Here is a 24,902-nt window from a genome sequence, read left to right as displayed (position 1 = left end):
TGGGGAGCAGCAGCAGGAGGGGAAATGGGGAGCTGGATGGACCGGAAGAATGATAATACGCATTAGAACCCGGAAAATCGAACCATCTGATAATGATGGTTTCGTCCGCACCCCGTCGGGGATTACATCACCACATGCTTTGGCTGGGTGGTTCCATTGGGGGAAGTGAGAGTCGCAGTCGCAGTCGCGGTCGTCGCAGTCATCGCAGTCCCAGTCGTAGTTCAAGGCAAGGCAAGGCAAGGTCAGGCATGTGGAGTGAGGACCAGAGCAGGTTGTCAGACCTCAATACTGGCATCTCCGATGGGGGAGGGATTCATTGCATTAGTGACTATGTGATCGTTCGTTGTCAATGGCCAGCGGGATCCAGGATGGGAGGGGAGGGGAAGGAGTAAAAGAAATTGAGCCTTCATAAGAATTCATCCTTGTATTAATTGGGGGGGGGCTGTCCCTAGTAGTCCTTTTTTTTTGGTTAATGTTTGTTTTTTCTGCCCTCCCTTCTTTTCGCCTTCCCCGACCGTGCCGTACGACCCAAAATTATTGACCCTGAAGTTGAAACTACAGCCAAAGTATCGGGGCTGGCTGGCTGAGTTGGGGACGCCCTCCCTTTGAGTTTGAGAATCTGATCGTCCATATCGAATGCCCCCAGTTCAGACGGGGCTTCTCTGACAGCTTGCTCCTCGTGCGTGGAGCTGCAAGACCAGATCAGAATCATAAAAGGGCGCCCGAGGATCTGAAACCTCCCTCGGACAGGATCTCGTTAGTACTATTCATTTGATTTACTTCAACCCCAACCACAAACTAGACGTCATCCATCCCTCTCTCCCTCCGAACAGACATCGCCAACATCTTCACTTCCTGCGGTCTCCACAATTACCCACCACAGCCTACTGCGACTCGCTTCTACCCTCTTTCTACGGCGGCATCCCTTTCTCAATAGGACCACCGTCCTTTGGAGACCATTTCAAATTCTCCTCTTCTTCCTTGGCCGGTCTCTGGCCACCGTTGTCGGTTCGCAGTACCGACGCCGACCTCACCTCCTTACCCGTCTACCACCCGCCACTGCAACATCTTTTTCTTGTGCAGGCCATTGGCCTCCCTGTGACTAATTCCGACCAACAGGAGAGACCCCTCTCTGTTAGGCTTTCTCCAGCTTCCTTGTCCCTCCCTCCCCGCGTGCTACGCCTCCTTCGCAACCGTATGGTACCTGTGACCTCACGAGGCAGCTGCCCTCTCGCGTTCCCGCCCGCAGCCCGCTGACAGCCTTTTTTTCGCCCACCTTCACTGCACCGACGGACGGACTGACCGATCGACTCACTGCAAGTCTGGCTTGTCTCATCCAGTGCATTGACTCATTGCGATCCCGGCAAGCAGGCGGCCTTGGTTAATCTCCCCCTCGCAGTAACTCGTGAATCCCCAACGCATCGGTCTGCAAAGAAAAAAAAAAGACAAGAGAATCCGAAGCAGAAAAATTTCTATAAAATTACCAAGGGAGGCAGAGAGACAAGAGATCTGCAGAACTCGCCAGACAGACCACCTTGAATGGTTAACGTCCTGTTATCCCATGTAGCAATAAACCTCGCCGTCATTATTTCCTAGCCTCCCTTTGCAGTCATTCGAGTTGCGCCGATTTGAACCGCTTGTTTTCAATCGGTCCGGTCGGTGCTGGTCCCTACGCCCTCGCCTACTTGGGAAAATATGGGTTCTGCTTCATATAATCCCGATGGTTAGTCGTGCTGCTCCCCCTCCTTGATCCTCTCTGCTTGATCGTCACCGTTTCCTCTGCATCCCCTAGCGTACCCTTTTGGCACGGTACAGTCGTTGGCTCCGAGAAGCGTATTCGATATCTAGGTCTATACGGCGGGCCACCAAGACGCCTTGGATTGAGACGACCAAGCTGCCAGCGAAACGCGACAGTGTCGGATCTCTGGAGGTGGTCGTTCAATCTGTGGGAATCCAGGTCGGGTTTCCAGACCGTTTACCCACATATTTGGATATGCATCTCGGCACAAGTCAGCCACTTCATTCCGCATTGCTGAAGGGTGCATTCGGGAAGGGCAGGAAAAGCGGATGATATCACCACAACAGCGAGGGAAGCAAAGGGATGTCGGCAGTCAGAAGCTAACAACCTCGTTTCCATTCAGGTGAACCAAGTCCATTGTCGTCCCCCGTGGGACCTCTGTCAGCGTCGCCCGACTCGGACCCTTTTATGAGACGTCTCTCGGGGCACACGGAGGATTCGATGAGATACTCGGCAGAGACCCTTTCATCGGGGTATGATCACCTTTCAAGGTAAGTGACCGATGGAGGAGCCCTCCTTGCATTGGTAGCATATATGCGTTAGCGCAAAACACGGAGGCAGGAACTGAAAGGAATTTTCTATTTCTCTTCTGCAGGTCTTCTCTGCTGGATCACGAACATGGACTTGGCCCATCTGGTCTAGATCGCATACGTCAACAGCCATCACGAGTTTTTACCCTTCCGAACATGTCTGCCTCATCGCTCGCACCTATGACCTCACGTAGTCACTCACCCTCCCCACGTTCCACTTCTTCGACCCGAGCTCATCCCACACGCCTGCCATCGACTGAGGAGTTTGGCACCTTAGAAGATCTTCATCGCTTTCCTTGCGAATCTTTGCACTCGTTTTCGTTCGCACAGCAATCCGAGGAACTACTTAATAATCGACACAACATCCTGAAGAGGTCTATAGATTTCATGCGTGACCGCTTCGGCTGGACCACTAGCACCAGTTCGGGGCTGACTAGCGCCCAGGCTCGTTTCGGTGGAGACGCAGATACCCAAAGTGTGGTGGATTTCTTCTCGCGGACCACCGTTTCGGGGAGAGAAGACCGCTACAACTACGCTGGTCTTTCGCGGGGGCCTGTGACCGGCCCTGCAGATGTGGACAGCGTAAACATTTTCGAACGAGCATTTGCTGAGCCCCAGCTTCCTGCGGATCAGCTCAAGGAGACGGCCCAGGAGCATGCTTCGCTAGATGCCTTACGCTCCTCGGGTCAAGCATCGGACGACCTGCCATCCCCACTCCGGACGGACATGAGGCCCTATCCCAGGCGCGTAAGCATTAAAAAACGTACTTTCACCGAGGCCGGCTCTATTGCTGTCCAGGGCAAGCTGATGGAGAATCTAGCACCCTACACCTCCACGGACCCCTTATCACCCACCAGCACCTCAACTCTGGGATACGGCTTCCCGGTGCCTGTCCTACACACGCACAGCAGCAAGTGGACACCCGCATCACAAGCCGTGTTCAGGACCGAGTCGCATGAACCATGGACCATCTTGGCAGCGAATGATATCGCCTGTCTGATCTTCGGTGTTACACAAGCGGAGCTCCGCAAGTTAAGTATCCTCGAAGTGGTACAGAAAGACCGCCGACAGTGGGTTGAGTCTAAGCTGCGGGACCCCGCCACTGATGCCGCAGTAAGGCTCCAGACTTCGCCCGATAAAGCCCGTTCCAAGGCCGTGAATCTTAAATCAATGGGGATGGGAAATGGTGTAACAGCGCAGCTGCTCAGCAAACCCCCATCGCGATCAAGAGCTCCGAGGAGGGCTCAGACCGATGATGGATACGGTTCGAGCACCAGGCAACTGAATCATCCGGCAACCAAGTCCCGTGGAGTTCTCCTGTGCGGAGATGTGGTACCCATCGAGAAGCGCAATGGTAAAAGGGGAGCTGCCAGCATCTGGGTCATGGAAAAGCGTGGAGGTTTGATCTGGGTTCTCGAGGAGATCCAGGAGAACGTCGCGTTTGTTCGTTGCGATGAGTCGTGGAATATTGCGGATGCCACGGGAGATGTCGAGAAAATCTGGGGTCCCGGTGCGGCAAAACCCGGCGAACGGATCACGGAGCTGCTCCCCCATCTTCCGCCAGAATCTCTTGAATCTTCGATCGATCGAGGTCTTGCGAAGATCACCGAGACGAAGTACTTTGCTACTCGTACATCAGCTGGTATTTGCATACCGTCCACGATCTCTAAGGGCGAGACTTCCAGGAGCCTTCGGATATCTAGCTTTCCTCATGTTGCGGGCATGATGGTGCTATCATCGTCAACTTTGAAGATTGTCAGTTCCAATTCGGTATTTTGCTCTGCACTATTCGGCCATGAGCGACCGGAGGGGCTACACGTGAACGATTTGATCCCTGGATTCGACAGCTTGCTCAATGTGCTCACGGAGGAGGAGAGGGTCCCCTTGGTTGACGGTCTTGTGATCTCCGAACCCAGCTTCCGGAGAGCACGAACTCTGTCCATCCTCCGGGATGGCAAGTCCAATGTGGCGTCAGTCTTCTTAGAACCTGCTGGCTTGGCTGCAGTCCATCGGGATGGCTCGTCGATTGCAGTCGATGTCCAGATGCGTGTGGCAAAGAGCGGCACAATGTTCCCGAAGCCACGAGAGGATGCCACTTCGGGAGATCAAGGCGACGAGTTTGAAGCCGTCACTGAGCTTGTCTACGCACTGTGGGTGAGCTACTCGAGACATATTCATTCTGCAGCCCCGGCAGCGAGCTTCCCTTCTCCATCGTCTCGGGCCGAAAGCCCATCATCCGCTTCTGTGTCGAATCTGCCTTCGACAACGTCTTCCACTCCGCATCCCGCCGGCACGGAGCGAACGTCGGTCGAGACGCACTTACCGACTTCTACTTTGAGCCAACAACTCAGTGAGGCAGCGTCACAACCGCTAACCGACAAGCCGGTGCAGCCGATGCCTGAAGTGAAACCCGCTGGTGCCAAAGAGGCACCGAAGAAACGAACCATTTCCGATTACGTGATTCTGGAGGAGATGGGTCAGGGAGCCTACGGAGAAGTCAAGCTTGCACGCATGAAGAAAATCCCAACGAAGAAAATGGTCCTGAAGTACGTTACGAAGAAGCGAATTCTTGTCGATACGTGGACGCGCGATCGTCGCCTAGGAACCGTTCCATTGGAAATCCACGTTCTGGATTACCTCCGACGGGACGGGTTGAAACATCCCAACATTGTGGAGATGGAAGGGTTCTTCGAGGACGACGTGAATTATTACATTGAGATGACGCCGCATGGGCTTCCTGGAATGGATCTCTTTGATTATATTGAACTGAAAGCCAACATGGATGAAGCAGAATGCCGGAACATCTTCAAACAGGTTGTAGACGCCATCCATCATCTCCACACGAAGGCGTTGGTTGTGCATCGCGACATCAAGGACGAGAACGTTATTTTGGACGGTGAAGGCCGGATCAAGCTGATCGACTTTGGGAGTGCCGCTTATATCAAGAACGGGCCCTTTGATGTGTTTGTGGGTACAATTGGTGAGTATCCCACGATTTTCTTGTCATTTTGGTAAAGCTGACGGGTTGGAAGATTACGCGGCACCCGAGGTCCTTCAGGGCAAATCTTACCGTGGCAAGGAGCAGGATATTTGGGCCCTTGGAATATTGCTTTACACCATTGTCTACAAAGAGAACCCCTTCTACAATGTCGACGAAATCTTGGATCACCCGCTCCGCGTTCCATTCCTGCCATTTTCCGAGGATTGCATCGACCTGATCCGGCGGATGCTCGACCGGGATGTCGACAACCGGTTAACCATCAGCGAGGTCTTGGAACACCCCTGGATGATTGACAGCTGAGCTACACGACTGGAATGATAGAACGTGCTGTGGCATAGTGCATTGGAAACGATAGTCACAGATAGCATTTTCATATATTGGCGTCTTGATGGCGAGACGCCGAGTCTCGTTTCGATCTTTGTTTCTTGGACCGGAGCCAAAGCTGTTCATGACGAGCAGCGTATCGGATGGCTCAAGGATGTGATAGCACTTACGATTAGAAACGATTAAAACGGACGGGCTACGCAGGATGGCTGGGATTGGGTCCAATGGGAGCGGGGGGCGTGCGAGGGGGTGGCATTATTGCGAGGGATCAACGTGAACAGAGCGGAGGCCCGTGGATCGGTTGTATAGAGAATTAGGAGGCTGAGATACCCCATCGTCATCTTGTTGTGCTCTTTTGGCTAGATGTTTTGCATTTACTTGGATCAGTTTTGATTCCAGGCATGACCCCAGGGAATTGACAGTGCATGCATGCATATGAGATTCGATATACCCCGTGGTGTGTTATAGTAAACCTGCGGTTAGAATAAGCGGGCACGAATAGAGACGACAAGCCTACTTTGCAGGTAGTCTGGTAACTTTCCACAACGGCCGACCACATGGGGATCTTGCGGCCTCAGTTGCGGGGTGAAGCGGGGAAAGTCAGCGTTCCCGAGCAGCAAGCAGTAAGCAGTCTCTCTCCAGTCTCCATTCTTGCTGCATGTACACCTACTAGTATGGTAGTGGCACCCGCCGCCTAGCATTGTGGCTTAACAGTCCCAGCAACAATACGTGATGCGCCGCCATGAGCTCATTGTTGTCCAGCCACCCCCTCGAGTGACAGATATTCTTCCTTTTCCAAGTTCCAACATGGAAATAGCCATAGTGTGGTTTGTCCCTTACACCGACCCAACACCCTTACGAAAGGAATAATATGTAGATCGATCCAGAACCCGACTATTTGTCTGTCTATCCATCACAATGTGACAGCCTAAGATGGATGGGTGCCTTACCTGTTCGGGACATTGGCCGTCGGGCTTGGCAGCGACCTGTCAGTTGTCAAGTTGTCAGGTACGAATACATCCCCTCAAGGGAGGACGATGAATGGATGGTTCGGTCGTATCTACTTGATGGATGGATTCTGATGGGGGGCTCAGATCTTCGGGCTTAGGTTAGCTTACTTTATTCTTCCTAGTTGGGGGTTAGATCTGTGGGCTAGGGATTTCCTAGCCAGTAGGCATCATGTGGAATTCTGGATTGAACTCTGAGACTTCCTAGGCGGTATGAATAATCAGTAACTCCTATGTAACTATACGGAATACAGTCCCCGCTGGTATCGAGGTGGCGTTGTGTTGTCGGAGGCGACAAACCCGCAACACAACCCCGTAGTTACTTACTCACTTAACAGGCAATAGTTCTGTGTCACTCTGTGTCTTAGTCACAGAGGAGCAGCAAATTGCAACATCATTGGACTATCCGAGCAGACCCGACCAGGAACAGCATCCGTTAAGTGGTGGCCTGGTGGCTTTGGGCCCTTGGGTGTACCGTGGTATGGACGGTTGTTCTGGGCTCTGCTTGGTGGGTTTTTATGGGTTTTCTGGGTTTCGTTTGGTTGGCGGTGGATCATTGGTTATGTAGACTGGTAGAGACTGGGAGGTTCCTCCACTGTGTTTCTTTCTGGCTGGGGTGGACGGAGTAGAGATGCCGAGGCTTGACTTCGGGTGTGTTACTTCCTAAGCATTGTAGTACATGTGGGATTGGGTGCTTGTTTGTTTGCAGTCTGGCTGATGGCAGAATACTATTAGGTAGGTACTTAGTAGTAGTATGAAGACGGATGATGTGCTGGCTTCCTGCTGGCTGCTGCATCCAGGCAAGGTGGACAAGGAACAAGGAAGTAACTCAGCCTCCACTTCAACCCTTGAGGGTAAGACGAGGCATTAATATTTTCTTGTTACCGATTCGGCTTGACGTACGGATCGTACCGTCTGTCCCATCCTTATCTGAAATTGGAATCTCCCAGCGGATCGGCTGACTTGGACCCTCTGACTTGAAGTCCTCATGCGACCACTCCATCCTCATCTTTGCTACCGATTATCAGGGCCTTGTTCCAATCAATGGCAACGAAGAATTCACCCGCCTTTGAGGAAGTGGACGGTATGGCGGGCGTAAGAATCGGCCAGAACACGCAGTGACTCCGCCGGAACCGCCACCGCCCGCCCAAGTGGGGCAGCGATAAGTGTCTCGATAAGCCTGTGGGGTACCGACAGGTACGGTATTGTTCTAATCCCCTAACACCAAGGAGGAGGAGGATAGAATGGCCAGCCAGCGACCGTGAATGGTCCGGTCTCAAAAAGCTCCCCGCCAATCCTCCATTGTTGTTGCTGTGGCCATGCATTATTCTGCTCGACAAGGTGTGGCTCACCCGTCAGTCCTGTACCGTAACTGGCTGTCGCCTGACCTGCCAGCCTGCCTTACGTGATTCTGCCCCCGTCTCGCTTCTTTTCTCTTCCCCCCCATCATTATTATCTTCGCTCCCTCGCTCTTCTGCAGACTCTTCGTTTGCGCTGCCTGTGTCTATTGCTCTTTTCTTTGTTGACCGCTGTGGATGATGCTTCGGTGACGTCTGCAAACCCTGTGCCTTACTTTGCAGAGTCCAAGCCTGTGCCGGCCACCCGCAGCTGCTGCCATTCCCCGGGGTTACGCGGTCTCCAGTCCCATGGTACCATCCTAACGGTCCTTAGCCGAAAGACACGACCTGTCGCTTGTTTGTCTGCCCTGCTCCTCGTTCTTCCATTTGGCTTCTCTTCGCTCTTGTCGTCCCTTGCAATTTCCCTCTGTCTTTTCATCCGCGGTCACGGGTCCGGTGTTGATTCGGGTGTGTGTTACTCCAGACTCGACAACCATACTTGCGGAAGGCTGGCTAGCTTCATTATGGCCGTCTAGAACATCCGCCTGCGAGCTCGTCGCCAACACACATCACTCCTGGCTAACTGTGTAGCCGTCTACATCATCACATTGTACGATCACTCCTATTCGAACCCGTCCGAAAGCGTTGAGAGATCTGTTGGGTCTTGAGGGATTCCGGGTGTCGAGACCGCCATTCCGTCATGTCTACCGCATATCCTGATGAAATCAGGGCTTCGCCTGAGGCGGCCTCGCCGGTGAGCCCGGCTTCTTCAACCGGCCAGATTCCTTTGGAACAGCCGCCAAAACTCAAGGGACGTCATAAGTTGTTGCAGAGTCTTCAACGGATCTCGTCCAGCCCTAGTTTGACCAGGCGGGGCCGGTCCCATTCCACGGGATACCGCCGGGATGGTAAGGCGTCTTTGTCCTGTGTGTCACTCTCGCAATCGGCATATACCCCCTGTCTGGGCAATGGAAGTACATCTCAGCTCTATGGTGGATTAAATGCCCGTCCGATAACCCCCGGCTCTAGCTTTCCGGCAGATCATGATGGAAATGCCCGTATCCGCCTCGTCGGCTCCGATTCGCCTAATGCCACCCACCCGCGCACAGTTCCTCTGCCCACTGACTTGCGACCTGGATCTCGTGGGGCCATGTTGGGGATGGATGCGGTTGACGAGGCTGCTACTGCACGGTCGACCCCGAAGCCCAAGCGGGTCTTTGATTTCTGGGGGAATATGCCTGACGAGTTGAAGATGCGGATCTTCCAGTACCTCACTCCGAAGGAGATTGTCCGTTGCTCTGCCGTTTCCAAAACATGGAATAAAATGTGTTATGATGGACAGCTGTGGACCGAGGTTGACACCACAGACTACTACCGTGAAATCCCAAGCGATGGTCTTGTGAAGCTCATCACAGCCGGCGGTCCATTTGTTCGCGATCTCAACCTCCGCGGATGTATTCAATTGAAGGATAAGTGGCAAACCGAGGGTGACCGCATCACCGACCTATGCCGGAACTTGGTCAATTTCTCGCTGGAGGGATGCCGCATTGACAGATCCTCGATTCACTACTTCCTTTTGCGGAATCCCCGCCTGCAGTACATCAACTTATCCGGATTGTCGTCTGTCAGCAACTCTGCCATGAAGATCATCGCGCAGTCCTGCCCACAACTCGAAATCTTGAATGTGTCCTGGTGCACTGGTATTGACACCTCTGGACTGAAGAAGATTGTGAAGGCTTGTGAAAAGTTGAAGGACCTCCGCGCGAGTGAAATTCGTGGTTTCGATGACGTCGACTTCGCTGTCAACGTGTACGAGCGAAATACCCTGGAACGCCTGATCATGAGCCGCACCGAGCTTACAGACGAGTGCCTCAAAGCGCTTATGCACGGCGTCGACCCGGAAATGGATCTTCTCGAGGAACGGCCGATTGTCCCTCCCCGGCGGTTGAAACACCTGGACATTCACCAGTGCCCGGAGTTGACGGACGACGGGGTGAAGAGTCTCGCTCACAATGTGCCGGATCTCCAAGGCCTGCAACTTTCGCAGTGCTCTGAGCTGACCGACGAATCTGTTATGGCGGTGATCCGGACCACCCCTCACTTGACCCATCTCGACCTGGAGGATATGGAGCGACTGTCGAACAACACACTTATCGAGCTTGCCAAGTCCCCGTGTGCTGCGCGTCTGGAGCACCTCAACATTAGTTATTGCGAGGCCATCGGCGACATTGGAACCTTGCAGATCATGAAGAACTGCCCCTCGCTTCGCTCTGTGGAAATGGACAACACGCGAGTATCCGATTTGACCTTGATGGAGGCCAGCTTCCGCGTGCGCCGGCGCGGCTATGACGAGAATCTTCCTCGGATCGGCCTGCGTCTGGTCGTCTTCGACTGCGCCAACGTGACCTGGGCTGGGGTGAAGGAGGTTCTGTCAAGCAATGCCTATCTTCCGCGCGCCACTCGCAAATCTATGCAAGCAGTCTCTGTCGTCACTCACACGGTCGATCCGAGTCAGTCCACGACAGTGATCGCTTCCTCGATCACCCCTCCGCCACCCCCGCCCGTATACCCAAATGAAATCATTCACCTCAAGTGCTTCTACGGCTGGCAGATGACCGTGGATGAGCACAACAAGCGAGTCCTCCGTGGTGACCTAGTAGCCGCGAGCAGGCTGGATCGCAAATGGGCCGAATACATGATGGCAACCGAAGAAGCCGGTGCTCCAGGGGCCGGGGTGAGAAGAAGACGGCGCCGAGCCCGTGAAGCGGAGAGGATTTACAACGATGACGACGAGGATGCCGCTTATGGAGTAGGGGTGATCCCAACACTTGGGGCTGGCAGACGACGACACACCGAAGGCGGCGGCGGCACAGGAGGCTGCAGCGTCATGTAGCGTGACTACTCGTCGTGGTTCGTTTTGCAACCGAGCGAAAATTGTCTGAGCGATTCACTCGTTTCTGTGTTTTGTTTATAGGTTCTGGCAACCTGTCTAGCATGACCGGCACGGTCTCTTCTAGTGGAAGGGCAGAAACCGAGCAGGTCATGCTGGATTGAAGCATCGCTCCGGGTGAATGCTACGAGATATGATCTGATGATTTTTTAAGTGCCAGACACTTGTCCAGCGCATTCTTTGACCTGGGTATTCCGTGAGGCCCTGTGCCCACGATTGAGTGTATTTCCGTTCATCTACTTTACTTAGAAGGGTGCAGCCGGAGTTGGGACGGTTCGCATCCACGATGATTTAGATTCGAACTGAGTTCTTAGCATCTCCGGTGTACTGTAATCTCAGCTGAACGAAAACAATTGATCATTGGGTATCGTATGATGGCAGCCGTACACTGTTCCACAAAAGCCCGAAAGGCAGACAGACAAAGATGAACCCCAACTCCTGTAAATGCTTCACACTGGACAGCCAGCCCAGCCGGTAATTCACATCTCAAAGAACCCTCCATCACTCTCCTCGCCATCATCCTTGGCCGCATTCCGTCTCGCGTAGTCCTCCCTAGCCGCAGCCCTCCTCTTCGATCTCTCACTCCGTCCGGACTCCACACGCTCCCAACCCTTGGTATTCCTATCACTCTTGACCTCCTTCACCGCAGCAGCAGCAGAATTCTTCTTACCCTCCTTCACCACAACCTTCTGCTTCTTCTCTCCCGTAGCATCCTCCCCATCAACCTTGACCTTCATCTTCCCATCCCTCAACTCATCCAACGTCCCCTCCGCCATACACTTCTCCACAACATGCCACATCCCCGGCTTCTCCGCAACTGTCGCATGAATCGGTCCAAACCGCGCATCATCATCCGAATCCTCCCCATCTCCCTTCCCTCCCGTCGTCGTCGTCTTCTTTCTCTGCTCCGCATACAAGGCGATATACTTCTCCGAAAGCGGATAATAGATCGTATAGTTCAGATTAACCCGCGCGACGTGCAACTTCTCCGCCAAAGCTTTAAGTTTGCGTTCCTTCTCCTTGGATTCGAGAGTCGAGGATGAAGTGATTTCTTTTTCTCGTCGGGTGAGGCGCGAGATGTCTTTGCTGGCGGTTTTGCGGTCTACATTACCCCCACAGATATCTCATTAGCAAAAACCATCCCCAGTAGTTACCCAAATCAAATCAACAACATAGCTCCCGTCCATAAACCAAACCACCCCAAGCAAAAACAACCAACACCAGAGATAAAAGGAAAAGGAGGGACATACCCAAAAACCTCACAAAATGATACTTCTTAATCATCTTCGACCGATCCCTCCTCTTCAACTCCTCCTCCAGATCATTCTCGTATCCCTTCAACGCTCGTTCTTGAACGATGCGCGCATCGGCAGGTAAATCCGCCTTATTGAGAAGTCGTTTCACATCGCGAATGCGTTTCTTGAGTTCGTTGACGGACGGATACTTGTGTTCTTTCTTGTGGAGGTGGATTTTCTTCCGTGCGTGGCCTTGGTCTTTGTCTTGGGTTTGGGTTTGTTGGGGGGCAGTTGCAGTGGTGCTGGTGGTATCGGGGTTTGTGGTGTTGTCGAGGTCAAAGTCCCGGGTTTTGCGCTTCGCGATGCGGTTCGCGCCTGTCATGGCGGGGGCGAATTCTCGGGGCATGTTGGCGTGTAGGATAATAACCTCCGGGGTGATTTTGGGGGGGAAAATAAGGATGGGGAAGGTGGAATTGTAAGTACTATTATCGAGGAAAGGAAAAAAGTGATAGCGGATCAAGGTCGGGCCGCAAGCTTCCCCGACGTAACCAATCAGCAGACAGCTAGTCCCATGACGCGCGCGCGGACATCCAACCAAGCGAGCGCAGCTGAACTATCTACTTACTTATTTTAGGTATCTACTTCGACTGGGAGACTAGCTACCTATCTATTTACCTCCAACATGATTGTTTAGGGGGTCGTTGATTTTTAATCCACACAGGGTTCTTTTTTCCTTGGGGGATCTGCACACAGCCAATGGGACCGCCGGTGACGGATCAGATTGCAGCAGCTGAAATCAGATCGAAGTGGTGACCAGTCGCATCGGCGACGGCAGCACAAAGCACAAAGCACAGGGGTTGGTGTGGGCTTGTTCTGAAAACCGGACATATCAGAAAAAAAAGATTCAAGAAAAAGAAAAAGAAAAAGAAATTACGGGGGATTAGAAAAGAAAATGGAAAAGGCCATCCGGTGGTCCCCGACCTCCACTACAGCGGAGCAACGATTCCTCTCCGTGGACGTGGTCGGGAAGGCCTTCCGATTGTGCAAAGTCACCTCGTTTGATGGCGGACGTCGTCTGGAACAGGAGGTCTTGTCGACGCATACCAAGGTCCCTGCGTTTCGGGCCTTCGATTGGTCGCCTGTCGATGAGTCGTTGGTCGCGGTGGGCCAGTCGTCGGGGGATGCGACCATTCTGCGCATGAATAGCGAGACTCAGGATTCGTTCTCGTTTCCCATTCGACATCAGCGGTATTGCAATGCTGTGGCGTTTAGTACGCATGGATTGCTGGCCGCGGGGCTGGATCGGGTCCGGAATGATTTCTGTCTCAATATCTGGGATGTCAATCAGCGGTTGACGAGTAAGGCTGTCAAGGGGTTCGTGGAGCCGTTGAGGAAATTGGCCAGCTCGGAGCCAATCACCAGTGTGAAGTTCTTTACGGATCAGCCGGATACGTTGGTGACGGGGGTGAAGGGGCAGTTTGTGAGGATTTATGATTTGAGAGGTTCGTTTCGCTTTTCTCCAGTTGCGATTGGGATGGATGTGTGTTAATGTGTCGCAGAGGGTCCGGGGAATCCGTCGCTGCAGTTTCCCACTCGCTGTGTGCATAATGTGGCCATTGATTGGCTCGATCAGAATTATATCGCCTCTTGTCAGGCTACTAATGATCCGACTATCTGCATCTGGGATCGGCGCATTGGATCGCGCTTCATTACCCCGGCCGTTGGGCCGACGAATGCCATGGAGACGGGGCAGCTGGGCCCGTCGCTTGAGTTTGGTAGTGTCATTGCGCCCAAGTCGACCATCTGGAGTCTGCGGTTCTCGAGGACGAAGAGGGGTTGTTTGGGTGTGCTCTCGAACACGGGGCACTTCAAAACCTACGACATCGTCAAGGAGTATCTGGATGAGGAGATGCGTTCGTCCATGGATGAGACCCTGGGACAGGGCTCTGCGAAGAATTACCCCGAGCAGATTTACACCAAGTACGTCCGGGATGTGGTCACGCCTTACAATCATCCTTCTCGGGGGTATGATGAGAAGGATAGGGTTGTGGCGTTTGACTTTCTCAACATGAGTCCCGGGAATGAGCCCAGTGCGATTACAATATCCGGAAACGATGAACTGAGTATTCTCACGGCAAAGCCTCCAGCGCCACCGGTACGACTCTCTTCGCAGGGCACCCTGATTTGGGGATCTCCGGATGAGGACTCAGATTTCAGAATGATTACTCCGCCCTCCAGTCAGGGTTCGAGCATTTCCAAGGTGGTGGAAGACCTTCGCGAACGGGTGTCCGACCAGAATGGGGCTGCTTCGCAGAAAGGCCGTCGAGCTGCCCATCGGCCGGCGACTCCCTTGTCAAGCCGCGAGGCGCGAGAACATGCCTTGTCGCTGGGGGCTCTGGGCAGCCGGCTTCCCATGGAGGATGCGCTGACACTATTGTCGGTGAACCGGCTTCGGTGCAAAGAAGGCTATCTGTTTGACGAGGCACGCAACAAGAGGGTCATTGCCGATGATCCATGGCTGCAAAGCTTCTGGGACTGGGTTGAACGTAAGCTACTGCCGGTATCTCACGATCCATGCTGACCTATTAGGCGCACGCTCCGACTCTAGCGACGAGTCCATGGTCATCAACGGGCTAGATCTGAATTACCTGGGCATCTACAATGTCTGGAACAATGACTTGGGTACGGTCTATCTTCTATGCCACGGCATGACTAACGTTAGTAGGAGAGAGTCTCGAAGGACGACGAGTTGGCCACAACCCGGCTGTCAACATCCACGAAACCATCTTGGAGCTCGTCCAGGAGCAACTTAACCTCCCCGAGACCAAGGGCTGCGAGACCGAGTACGCCGAACACCGCCGGCTGTGCCTGCGACTGTGCGGCGCGGCGCAATCCCACCGAGAACTCGAGGAGCTCGTCAAAACGCTGTCCGCCGACAAGCAGCACACCAAAGCCGCCGCGCTGGCCATCTTCCAAGACGAACCCAAACTCGCCTACCTAGCATTACGAAGCCACGAGCCCACTCAGGCTCATAAGCTCCTCGCCATGGCCATTGCGGGTGCCGCGAAAGGTGATACCGACTCCGACTGGGAGGACACCTGCGCTGAAATCGCCAAGGAGCTCACTGACCCCTACGCGCGAGCCATCCTCGCCCTCGTGAGCAAGGGCGACTGGCGCTCCGTCATCCAAGAAACCACCCTTCCTCTTAGGTATCGGATCGAAGTGGCCCTGCGCTGGCTGCCAGACGACGACCTCACCAGCTACCTCCAGACAACCACCACCTCCGCGATCCAACAAGGCGACATCGAAGGCATCCTCCTCACCGGACTCAACCACTCAGCCATGGACCTCTTCCAATCCTACATCAACAAATTCCACGACATCCAAACGGCCGTGCTGGCTATGAGCCACACGGTGCCGCGGTTCATCAACACATCGCCGGACCGCGCGCGCTTCGAGTCCTGGCGCGAGACCTACCGCCAGCAAATCAACGCCTGGAAACTCCAACTCGAGCGCGCGCGCTTCGACGTCGGCTCTCGCAAGTTCGCCGTGACCTGGGACGGCCGGAAACTGTTCGACCCGCCCCGTCAGCAAGTCAGTCTAACCTGCAACTACTGCACGCGTCCACTCACGCAGCACGACGCCTCCTCACAACTAGCCCCGTCCGTCACGGGCGAGGTGGTACACCCAACCCCCGGCAACCCCCTCGGCAGCGCCGCCATGTCTGGCACCGTATGTCCGCGCTGCGGACGACACATGCCGCGCTGCGGAGTATGCACACTCTGGCTGGGGGCGCCGGACCCGATGTCCAAGGCGTGTGTGGCAGCGGATGCAGCGGCGAGTGCAGAGCGCCGTCGCCCATCAGAGGCCGATCTAATGCGTCGGTTTATCGTGTTTTGTATCAATTGTAATCATGGGTTCCATGCGCATCATGCACGGGAATGGTTTGGACGACATAAGGTGTGTCCGGTGGCAGAGTGTAGTTGTATTTGTGATCGATAGCTTGGATGTGTTTGTTATACCCATTTGCGATGGTATTGTTAATTTACTGCAGTATGGTTATGAGCAGAAGATGATAATGTTTCTCGTTATCTTAAAACCGATTGTAGTATCTGGATACTGATGCTCCAGCTAGAATGTGAGGACCTGTGAAGATGACTGACACTGAAGTCATAAACAGCTAAAACTTCGCATGCACGTGGCGGTCTGATCTGCATATAGTTGATTGATCCAGATGTGGTTAATAGAAGAGCTGCGGTCGGTTGGCTTGGAAACGAGGGCAATGTGAGTTCATTGTTTGCCGGCCTGCAGGCCGTACGTACTCCTGACTTCCGACGTCTTAGAGTCAAAACACATTCCAGTCAACAAACAGCCTTTCCTGAAGCTCGTGTGCTCTGAACAGTTGAACTCTTACAACCTCCAATGTTCCGAAACATCTTCCGCCCTACTTCCGGTGCTTCTACACGTTTTCAGAACTACCGTGCTCTTTCATATGTGTCATCTCACTCTATATCCCCAGCAACGCTGTATCGATTCCAAGTACGCCCCGAGTCACAACTCTTTGACAAAAGATTGGATCAAGACGATTGGGAATGGGAAGACGGTATCGAAGTTGCTCGTGATGGATTAGTTTATCCCAAAATCAGTCCAGATGGTATGCATTAATTACCAAAAGATTTCCCCGCTTTCTGCTACTCACATCATGCAAGTTTCAAATGGGGCGCTCTTTATGCCAAATACCCATTTCCTGCAAGAGATAACACGGAGGTCCTTTGATAATTATCTGGATGCAATCGATAATGGCCAAGCTGAAGCTTGTCCCCTTTACTTGACCATCTCGAAAGGTAGGCAAGCGTGCGTCATATGAGAGCTGGATCATAATAACCCTGCAAAGGCACTGCAATTCCAAAGTCCTTAACCTTGTATCGAGAGCGAGATTCACGATTTACCCTTCAACCCTCATACCCTATGACTTTGCAAGGTATGCCCCGCTGTTTAACATGGCCGTTAGTCAACATCACTAAGTATGCAGCTCTCAACGAGGCCCTCACCAATTTCTATACAAAGTCTTGCTCATCGACGCCCCCAGAAGATTGGTTGGAGAAGAACCCTTACCATGAAGCATTTTTTGATAATAAGGAGGAGTGGATGGATTGCTAGCTACAAATATTAACTGATCGCCTGTTCGCCAACTGTCATGTCAACAATGGGTTGAAACTAAGTTACTAACTCTAGTAACTACAGGGAAGGATGTCATTTCGCAGATTGATTTCACGTCAGTCCGGTAGTAGAGCTCTAAAGTGAAAATGAGCGATGATAGAAGTGCGTGAGTCGTTCCTTTTAATTATCTTCGTCTTGTGAAATCTTCTACGAACAGATCCATCAGCATTCCCGGAGGGTTTCTACAAATTCGATCTTGTCCAAGAAAGCTAAAGCCCAGGATCTGTATCTGAAGTAGACAGGTCATGGATAGCTAGGATACGTGGCGATAATAATAATAATAATATAATGTATGGGGCATCCATGCTGAGAGTCGCAAATCTAATAACAACATGAAATTCACAGGTCCTCACTCTACAATGTATGAAATAGTACTCTTTAAACAGAATGAATGTGGGCCTCCCGCCGATGACATCAAAAAAGTTCCGCGCCGAAAAGTCTCGCTCAGTGCCGTTCCCCTCATCACTTTCACCCACACCACCATCTTACTCCCTTCAACACAACACAGCCAGCTACAACAAAAAATAAATCATGCCCCCCAAACCGCGCCCTCCACCTAGCCGCGCCGTCACGGTCTCCAAAGCCCTCAGCTTACTCCTCCGTCATGCCGCCGAAAAAGAAGGCTTGAAGATAGACGCCCAGGGCTACGCCAACGTCGCAGACGTGGTATGCCCCCCCCTTCAGCTTACCCCCTCCCTCGTTCCCATCCCATCTTCTCAGAGGTAATATACTAATCAACCTCACCATAACCCAGCTCTCATGGCGAAAACTCAAATCCCTAAAAGTCACCTTCCCCGAGATCATCGAAGCGGTAGCCAATTCCGATAAGAAGCGATTCGCACTACTTTACGCCCCTGCATCCACACCCACGGAGACAGAAGAAAAAGAAGCAGCAGAATCCAAAGAAGAATCCACGACAGCCGCCATCACCGCCAGCACGACCGACTCCACACCCACCCACTATCTCATCCGCGCAACCCAAGGCCACAGCATCAAGAGCGTCGAGGCCGCCCACCTGCTTGAAAAACTCACCCTAGAGGGGAAAGACAAGTTACCGGGGACGGTCGTGCACGGGACGTATCATTCGGCGTGGCCGGCGATCGTAGCGTCGGGGGGATTGCGCTGTATGGGACGGAATCAGGTGCATTTTGCGACGGGGCCGGGGGTGGAGGAGGTGCTTGGGCAGTTGGATCAGAATAAGGAGGGGAATGGGGATAAAGGAAAGGTGATTTCGGGGATGAGACGCGATGCGCAGGTGTTGGTTTATGTGGATTTGGAGAGGGCGTTGAAGGCGGGATGTCCGTTTTGGAGGAGTGAGAATGGGGTTATTCTTAGTGAGGGGATGAGTGTGGGTGTAGCTGGTGAGGGTGAGGGAGGAGAGAAGATGGTACCGTTGGAGTTTGTGGATGTGGTGGTGGAGCGGAAGATGGGGAAGATTTGGGAGCGCGGTCAGGTGGTGCAGCAGTGGCCGTCGGAATGGGCGCAGGGGAGAAATCCCAAGGGACGGTCCGACGGGAAGCGTCGATGATGCATCAGCTTTCCTACATAGTACTCACTACTCTGTAGGAATAACTAATAAGATTGGATAGTATGGATGCAAATGTCAGGCAATGTGGGGTGAATTGATGGCTTCCGAAGCCGTGCGGGGAAGTCGGATGCCATCCGACCACCGCCAATCAGAACTCTCGGCTTTCCGAACAGCGAATCCGGGGCATCCTTTAAAAAATGGATCGACCTTTCGATTGAGGATCTATATAATTACCCCTCTTCTCTCGCCTTCAATACTCCCTCAGTCTTACTCCCTTTATCCCACTTTCCTCTACCTCAACCTCCATATCTACATCCACCCTACACCCAAATCATCAAAGTAAAAAAAAGAAAACAAAATGTCCCGCTTCGACCCCCACTTCACCGACAACGTCATCTCCAGCATGGGGCCCAACACAACCCCGCGCTTCCGACAACTAATGACGGGTCTAATCCGACACGTCCACGACTTCGCACGCGAGAACGAACTCACCGTGGACGAGTGGATGGCGGGCGTGAAACTCCTCAACTGGGCTGGTCAAATGAGCGACGATAAGCGTAACGAGGGACAACTCGTTTGTGATGTGATTGGACTTGAATCGTATGCCCCTTCCTTCCCAAACACCACCTTTCCCTAATCTCCCAATCCATCCCCCAACCACCCAATCTAACAAGTATGATATAGATTGGTCGACGAAATAACCTACACCCTCGCAACCGAAGCCCCCGACGCCCCCACCGCGACCGCAATCCTAGGCCCTTTCTTCCGCGCCGACACCCCCTACCGTCCCAACGGGGCGAATATCGTCCTCACCCCACCGAAACCCATCCCCGGGGAAATGGCCTACATGCACGGTCGCGTCGTGGACTTCGAGACCAAACAGCCGCTGGTCGGCGCAACGGTCGAGGTATGGCAGGCTAGTACGAATGGGTTATATGAGCAGCAGGATCCGGAGCAGGAGGAGTTTAATCTAAGAGGGAAGTTTCGGACCGATGAGGACGGCAGGTATGGGTTTTATTGTCTTAGGCCGACGCCGTATCCTGTTCCGGACGATGGTATGTATTTTTGATACCCTGGGGGAATTGGGGGAGAAGATGGGTGTGGCTAATGCTAATGTGATGTGGTATGACAGGACCCGCAGGCAAACTCCTCAAACTTATGGATAGACATCCGTTCCGGCCGGCGCATATTCATATTATTGTATGTGTGCCCCATCCTCTTTCTTTCGGTTCTGTTTTTCTGTTTGTGAGGGGAAGAGACATGCTAATATGTGGTGGTGGTGTAGGCAACCTACGACAACTACAAACCCCTCACGACGCAAATCTTCGATTCCAAGGATCAATACCTCACGAATGATTCCGTGTTTGCTGTCAAGGACTCGTTGATTGTGGATTTCGTGCCTCGGAAGGATGATCCTCAAGCTGGACTTGAGTTGCAGTATGATGTTAAGTTGGTGAAGGCGCCGGCACAGGTGCAGGCATAGGTGGGAAAATAAGGGTTTGGTTTTTTGGGGTATCTGGTATGGAGTGTGTATTGTGTGTTGTGTATTGTATGTGAAGCGAGTTATTTATTTATTTATTTCTATGGATTTTCATTGGGTTTGGTGAGGGGGTTGTAGTGTAGAGTAAGTAGAGTGAGTTGATTATGTGTTGCAGAGTTATGAATGTTGAGATACGAGGGCAGGACGAATAATACCAGCTGATGTTGTCTAGCCGGATGTCGTTGAACTGCTCGACTGAAGTCGAGTCAGGGATTCAAATCATATTATAACGAGGTGTGGAATGATATACGCGATAAACCAATAGTATTTTTATTATAAGTACCATCTATCTACCAAGATAGAGTAACAACATAGAATGGACTTTTTAAAAACCCCATTATCCAGACAACTCATCAACATACATCACCAAAAACCATCCTGCTGAGCCTGGTCTTTTGCAAAATGTGTAATCGCCTGTCCAACCGCCTCCGGCGCCTCTAGGCAGTGCCAATGACCAACCCCTGAGAGTACCTGCATATGCTTCCGTTCACTTGATACATGCGTATATATGTGTTCGCACCCCTCCATAGACGCTGACTTGTCCTCGTCGCCTGCAATCAGCAGGAACGGCGCTGTGACCGCCGAGTAGTCGATCACTGGCGCCGTGGCAATAGCCTGGCAAAGCGCCGAATATCCATGAGGATTCTGCCTGAGCAGAAGCTCTCGGATGAAAGATTGAACCAACGAGGAGCTGCGTGATCCCGTGGCGCCCGCGGGGATCTTATCTGCCAGCGGTTCCATGCCGGCTACAAAGTCAGCACGAATCGTCACCAGGATAGACTACTTACCGCTTGACGCAAGCTCACTGCGTTCGGTCATGACCTTCTCAAGTCCTTCGGACGGGTGTGTAGGCCCAATAGCCACCACGGCCTCCACGCGATTCGCGTATTGTGCACCAAGGAGAGTGACTACCAACCCGCCCATAGAGTGCCCAACGGCCACCGCCTTGGACACTCGCAGGGCGTCGAGCACCCCGACCACATCTGCAGCGATGGAAGCAATGGAAATCGTGTCACCGGTATAGGTGGAGCGGGCAGCACCATACGTATCCATGGTAATGCAGCGGTAATTTTTTAAACAGGGGAGGATGGGATAGAAGTAGTTTTGTGACGACCCTAGGCCGTGTACAAAAATGAAGGTCAGGGCGCCAGTCGGAGCCCCGTTCGGGTAAGTGTCGGTGTAGGCGATGTCATGGTTATTAACGCTGATGATAGGCATGATGTTGCTGTTTCTTTCTAAAAAGTGTTGTCAAAAGATTGTGGAGAGATGGAAGTGGAGGGGATGTCGGAGGGACAATCGTATCGATCGAATGTGCAGCTTAAAGCAGCAACGTCATGCCGCGGGAGCCTAGCGGGCGCCTCGACACCTGAACGCTTCATCTTCCCATCTCATCCTCTGCATACCCACTACCCAGCTCACCGAAACCCCAAAGCTCATACCTCCTGCAATCCGACGGATCAACGGTAATACGGCGGGAAGCAGCCACCATATCACTGTCCGAGCCGAGGGGCGCATCCGAACGGATCGCCATCGGGTCGGAAGTATTCTCCAGTCAGTATAAACATCGGATCACACGGCAGCCAGCTCAATCAGCGCCTGCTCGAATTCCTCATCCGTGTCGAACTCGTGGCCAAATTCTTCCAGCAAGAGTGCCGTGTCATCTTGAAACGAATCGGCAGGCTTGGTGGCGGTCGGCTGGATGTGATGTTCGGTTTTTGGCGTGGGGTTCTCCGGCGCAACGACGATAGTCTCGGTCTCTTTGATGAGTTCTTCATCGTCAAAAATCGAGCAGTCAGAGAACTCGTCCGCTTCTTTGGTCTTCTGTTGACCACCACCATCACTGTTGCCGTCATCTTTAATCACGTCGCAAATTGTAGACTCGTCTCCAGCACCAAGCCCGCCCCCATCACTGTCCACTTCAGTTGTTTCCCCCAAGTCCACTTCATTCACTGCGGAGAAATCCTCCAAACTCCCAAGAAGATCGTCATCAATATCCTCAAACTCCGTACTCCCTTCACTTCCATCGCCATCGCCATCGCCATCGCCATCGCCATCGCCATCGCCATCGTCATCGTCATCGTCATCGTCATCGTCATCGTCATCGTCATCGTCATCGTCATCGTCATCGTCATCGTCATCGTCATCGTCATCGTCATCGTCATCGTCATCGTCTCCATTCCCCTCCCCATCTACCTCTGTACCCCCCTCCCCATCCTGACCCGCCTTCTTCTTTATGAAAGTAAACAGCGACGGTTGACTGGATGGCACACACGGCGCATTCGGATCCGGTAAACCCAAGCGTCTCCGATCCTCGCGCGCCCTGGCCTCCTTCTCCGCCTTCTTCTTCTTATTCGCGACCCGTTTCTTCTCCCGATCGCGCAGTTGCTGGGCACGTTTCTCGCGCTCTTGTTCGCGCTCGATGCGAGCGATCTGCGACGCCGTGAACTGGAATCGTTTGTTGCTGCGCTGGTAGCGACGGCGCACGGTGCGGGATTTCTCTAGGATAATGCGCTTGGGTGGTTCAGGCATGATGAAGGGCGGGGAAGACGCGGGGTTCGCCGGGGGTGGGCCGTCGACATTGGAGGAGATCTTGGGGGGTTCATGTGAATGTAGGCTTGGGTCAACGAAGGGCGAAAGGTTGTTGTGCTGCAGTATAGTTGAGAATGCGGAAGGAAACCGCCCGGGGATACGTTGTGCCGGGCGGGTGTTGCCCGGATTCATCCTGGCATCTGCCGGATATCATCACGTCTTCGATTCTATCGACTACATCCACTTTACCATCTCTATACTAACAATACAGTACCTCATCGCTCACGCAATACAGCTTCCTCTTTACAGCTTTGAATCCCTCGCCGGATCCCAACAAACAGGAGCATACTCCGCCGTCTGCAACCGCCTCATATCCTCCCCCGACAATTCAAAATCAAACACCTGCGAATTCTCCACAATTCTCGACTCCGTCACCGACTTGGGCAACGGAACATATCCCTAAACCATTAGCACCATTCACACCTCACCCTCCTTCAACAAAAGAAAAAAGGAAAGACACTCACCTTCTGCAAACTCCACCTCACCAACACCTGCGCCTCACTCTTCCCGTACTTCTCCGCCAACATCCTCAACACCGGCTCCTTCATCCTCTTCGCCTGCACCAACGGCGAATACGCCACTACCACCACATTCCGTTCCCTCAACCACCCCACAATATCCTCTCTCGCACACCACGGATGAATCTCATACTGTCCCACCGAGATCTCTCCCCCGACACCACTGCTGCGAATATACTCCTCCAGTTCCTCGAGATGCTGGATCCCGTAGTTTGATACCCCCAGGGACCGGATTTTCCCGGTCTTTTGCGCTTCGACGAGTGCGCGCCAGGCGCCTAGACGGCCAGACTTGCCGCCATAGGGTGCATGTAGGAGCATTCTATACCGCCAGTTAGATCAGACTCCCTTAACGTAGATTCGTAAGAGATGGGAAAGGGGGTAATACAAATCAATATACCCCAAACACTCCGCAGCAGCTAAACTATCGTTGATCGCCTCCTTGGCTTTCTCATATGACATGTGCGTGGTGGGGACTTTGCTCGTGTAGAAGATTTCCTCTCGGGGGAGGCCGGAAGCGTGGATTGCTTGGGCGCATTCTGCTTCGTTGTTATAGAGGGTTGCGCTATCAATCTGTTTCCTTCTTAGCTGCGTTCTATATTCTCTGTGATCTGGGGAGGGAGAGATGTACTTACATGACGATATCCAACCTCCAGAGCCTTGAGAGTCACGGTTGAGGTGAGGTCGGGGGGACTGAAATACATCAGTGTGGCCATTCATTAGAACTCATGGATAAGGGTGTGATGTGTACGTTTTATAAACCTATACATAACCACAACCATAACCATAGTACCCTAGTCAGTGAACCACACTACCCAACCATTCATGAAAATAAAAAGGGATAAGAAAGAAAGAAAGGACAGCGCACCCCAAACCCCACAACCGGAATCTCATACCCGGAGACCATCTTCTTGGTTGATTGAAGGGTGAGTGAGGTCATTTTTTGTATCTCTTTACAGCTGTTCCCAATATAGAAAAGACAAATCGAGATGAAGAATGGAAAGAAAAGGAAGGTAAATAAGAAAAAGAAAATCTCAATACTAAGCTACTATAAAAGGTCTAATTTATATTCACGGAAAAGGGAGGATGCAGCACGTCCCCGCCATCCCGTCAAAGGTCTCTCATGCCGAATAATTTCAATTTCATTTATTCGCCCCACGTTGAGTTGATCTGTTCTTGTCTTGTCTTGTGGAGGGGGAGGGGTTTAATTTAGGAGGGCAGGGGAAGGGAGGGGGAGGGGTTGGGCCGAGGTTTGTTGTGTATGTATGTCTACATAGTATTATATTTCGTATCAAGTCCATCACATATACACTGGTTGTTTGGTATTC

At 52.7% G+C, this 24,902-nt stretch overlaps 10 protein-coding genes across 10 annotated transcripts; 6 read left to right on the top strand and 4 right to left on the bottom strand.

Moving 5' to 3' along the window:
* Positions 1-1,695: 1,695 nt before the first annotated feature.
* BO94DRAFT_607352 (serine/threonine-protein kinase) lies at positions 1,696-5,917 on the top strand (the record flags this gene model as incomplete). The annotated part of the gene is made up of 4 exons (XM_025616539.1): positions 1,696-1,723; positions 2,142-2,289; positions 2,394-5,308; positions 5,361-5,917. The coding sequence occupies 4 exons, from the start codon at positions 1,696-1,698 to the stop codon at positions 5,627-5,629; spliced, it is 3,360 nt and encodes a 1,119-aa protein (XP_025463576.1). The 3' UTR covers positions 5,630-5,917.
* Positions 5,918-8,697: 2,780 nt separating this feature from the next.
* Positions 8,698-10,890, top strand: BO94DRAFT_475176 (F-box domain protein; the record flags this gene model as incomplete). Its single annotated transcript, XM_025608550.1, has 1 exon — positions 8,698-10,890. One exon carries the CDS (start codon positions 8,698-8,700, stop codon positions 10,888-10,890), a length of 2,193 nt encoding a protein of 730 aa, XP_025463575.1.
* A 536-nt stretch (positions 10,891-11,426) lies between these two features.
* Positions 11,427-12,564, bottom strand: BO94DRAFT_474966 (Efg1 domain-containing protein; the record flags this gene model as incomplete). The annotated part of the gene is made up of 2 exons (XM_025608543.1): positions 11,427-12,049; positions 12,198-12,564. 2 exons carry the CDS (start codon positions 12,562-12,564, stop codon positions 11,427-11,429), a joined length of 990 nt encoding a protein of 329 aa, XP_025463574.1.
* A 253-nt stretch (positions 12,565-12,817) lies between these two features.
* Positions 12,818-16,251, top strand: BO94DRAFT_500367 (uncharacterized protein). The gene is made up of 4 exons (XM_025609412.1): positions 12,818-13,684; positions 13,742-14,728; positions 14,772-14,864; positions 14,908-16,251. Exons 1-4 carry the CDS (start codon positions 13,135-13,137, stop codon positions 16,182-16,184), a joined length of 2,907 nt encoding a protein of 968 aa, XP_025463573.1. The 5' UTR covers positions 12,818-13,134; the 3' UTR covers positions 16,185-16,251.
* A 267-nt stretch (positions 16,252-16,518) lies between these two features.
* Positions 16,519-17,715, top strand: BO94DRAFT_524772 (uncharacterized protein). Its single transcript, XM_025610286.1, has 4 exons — positions 16,519-16,836; positions 16,892-17,026; positions 17,077-17,163; positions 17,215-17,715. The coding sequence occupies exons 1-4, from the start codon at positions 16,605-16,607 to the stop codon at positions 17,340-17,342; spliced, it is 582 nt and encodes a 193-aa protein (XP_025463572.1). The 5' UTR covers positions 16,519-16,604; the 3' UTR covers positions 17,343-17,715.
* Positions 17,716-17,919: 204 nt separating this feature from the next.
* Positions 17,920-19,061, top strand: BO94DRAFT_538864 (tRNA 2'-phosphotransferase). The gene is made up of 2 exons (XM_025612576.1): positions 17,920-18,068; positions 18,157-19,061. The coding sequence occupies exons 1-2, from the start codon at positions 17,934-17,936 to the stop codon at positions 18,928-18,930; spliced, it is 909 nt and encodes a 302-aa protein (XP_025463571.1). The 5' UTR covers positions 17,920-17,933; the 3' UTR covers positions 18,931-19,061.
* Positions 19,062-19,173: 112 nt separating this feature from the next.
* On the top strand, positions 19,174-20,518 carry BO94DRAFT_538863 (intradiol ring-cleavage dioxygenase). Its single transcript, XM_025612575.1, has 4 exons — positions 19,174-19,530; positions 19,615-19,985; positions 20,063-20,130; positions 20,216-20,518. The coding sequence occupies exons 1-4, from the start codon at positions 19,289-19,291 to the stop codon at positions 20,411-20,413; spliced, it is 879 nt and encodes a 292-aa protein (XP_025463570.1). The 5' UTR covers positions 19,174-19,288; the 3' UTR covers positions 20,414-20,518.
* A 201-nt stretch (positions 20,519-20,719) lies between these two features.
* BO94DRAFT_235943 (alpha/beta fold hydrolase) lies at positions 20,720-21,863 on the bottom strand. Its single transcript, XM_025606327.1, has 2 exons — positions 21,259-21,863; positions 20,720-21,216 (listed from the first exon to the last, which is right to left on the bottom strand). The coding sequence occupies exons 1-2, from the start codon at positions 21,686-21,688 to the stop codon at positions 20,834-20,836; spliced, it is 813 nt and encodes a 270-aa protein (XP_025463569.1). The 5' UTR covers positions 21,689-21,863; the 3' UTR covers positions 20,720-20,833.
* On the bottom strand, positions 21,864-23,584 carry BO94DRAFT_235934 (uncharacterized protein). The gene is made up of 2 exons (XM_025606326.1): positions 23,524-23,584; positions 21,864-23,458 (listed from the first exon to the last, which is right to left on the bottom strand). The coding sequence occupies exon 2, from the start codon at positions 23,189-23,191 to the stop codon at positions 22,040-22,042; it is 1,152 nt and encodes a 383-aa protein (XP_025463568.1). The 5' UTR covers positions 23,192-23,458; positions 23,524-23,584; the 3' UTR covers positions 21,864-22,039.
* Positions 23,303-24,514, bottom strand: BO94DRAFT_589354 (aldo/keto reductase family protein; the record flags this gene model as incomplete). The annotated part of the gene is made up of 5 exons (XM_025615943.1): positions 23,303-23,458; positions 23,524-23,896; positions 23,963-24,147; positions 24,210-24,267; positions 24,471-24,514. 5 exons carry the CDS (start codon positions 24,512-24,514, stop codon positions 23,303-23,305), a joined length of 816 nt encoding a protein of 271 aa, XP_025463567.1.
* Between the last annotated feature and the right edge of the window lie 388 nt (positions 24,515-24,902).

Source organism: Aspergillus sclerotioniger (genome assembly GCF_003184525.1).
Source record: "Aspergillus sclerotioniger CBS 115572 chromosome Unknown BO94scaffold_31, whole genome shotgun sequence".
In the NCBI taxonomy this organism is placed as follows: Eukaryota; Fungi; Ascomycota; class Eurotiomycetes; order Eurotiales; family Aspergillaceae; genus Aspergillus; species Aspergillus sclerotioniger.
This window is presented reverse-complemented; position numbering and strand designations above follow the sequence as displayed.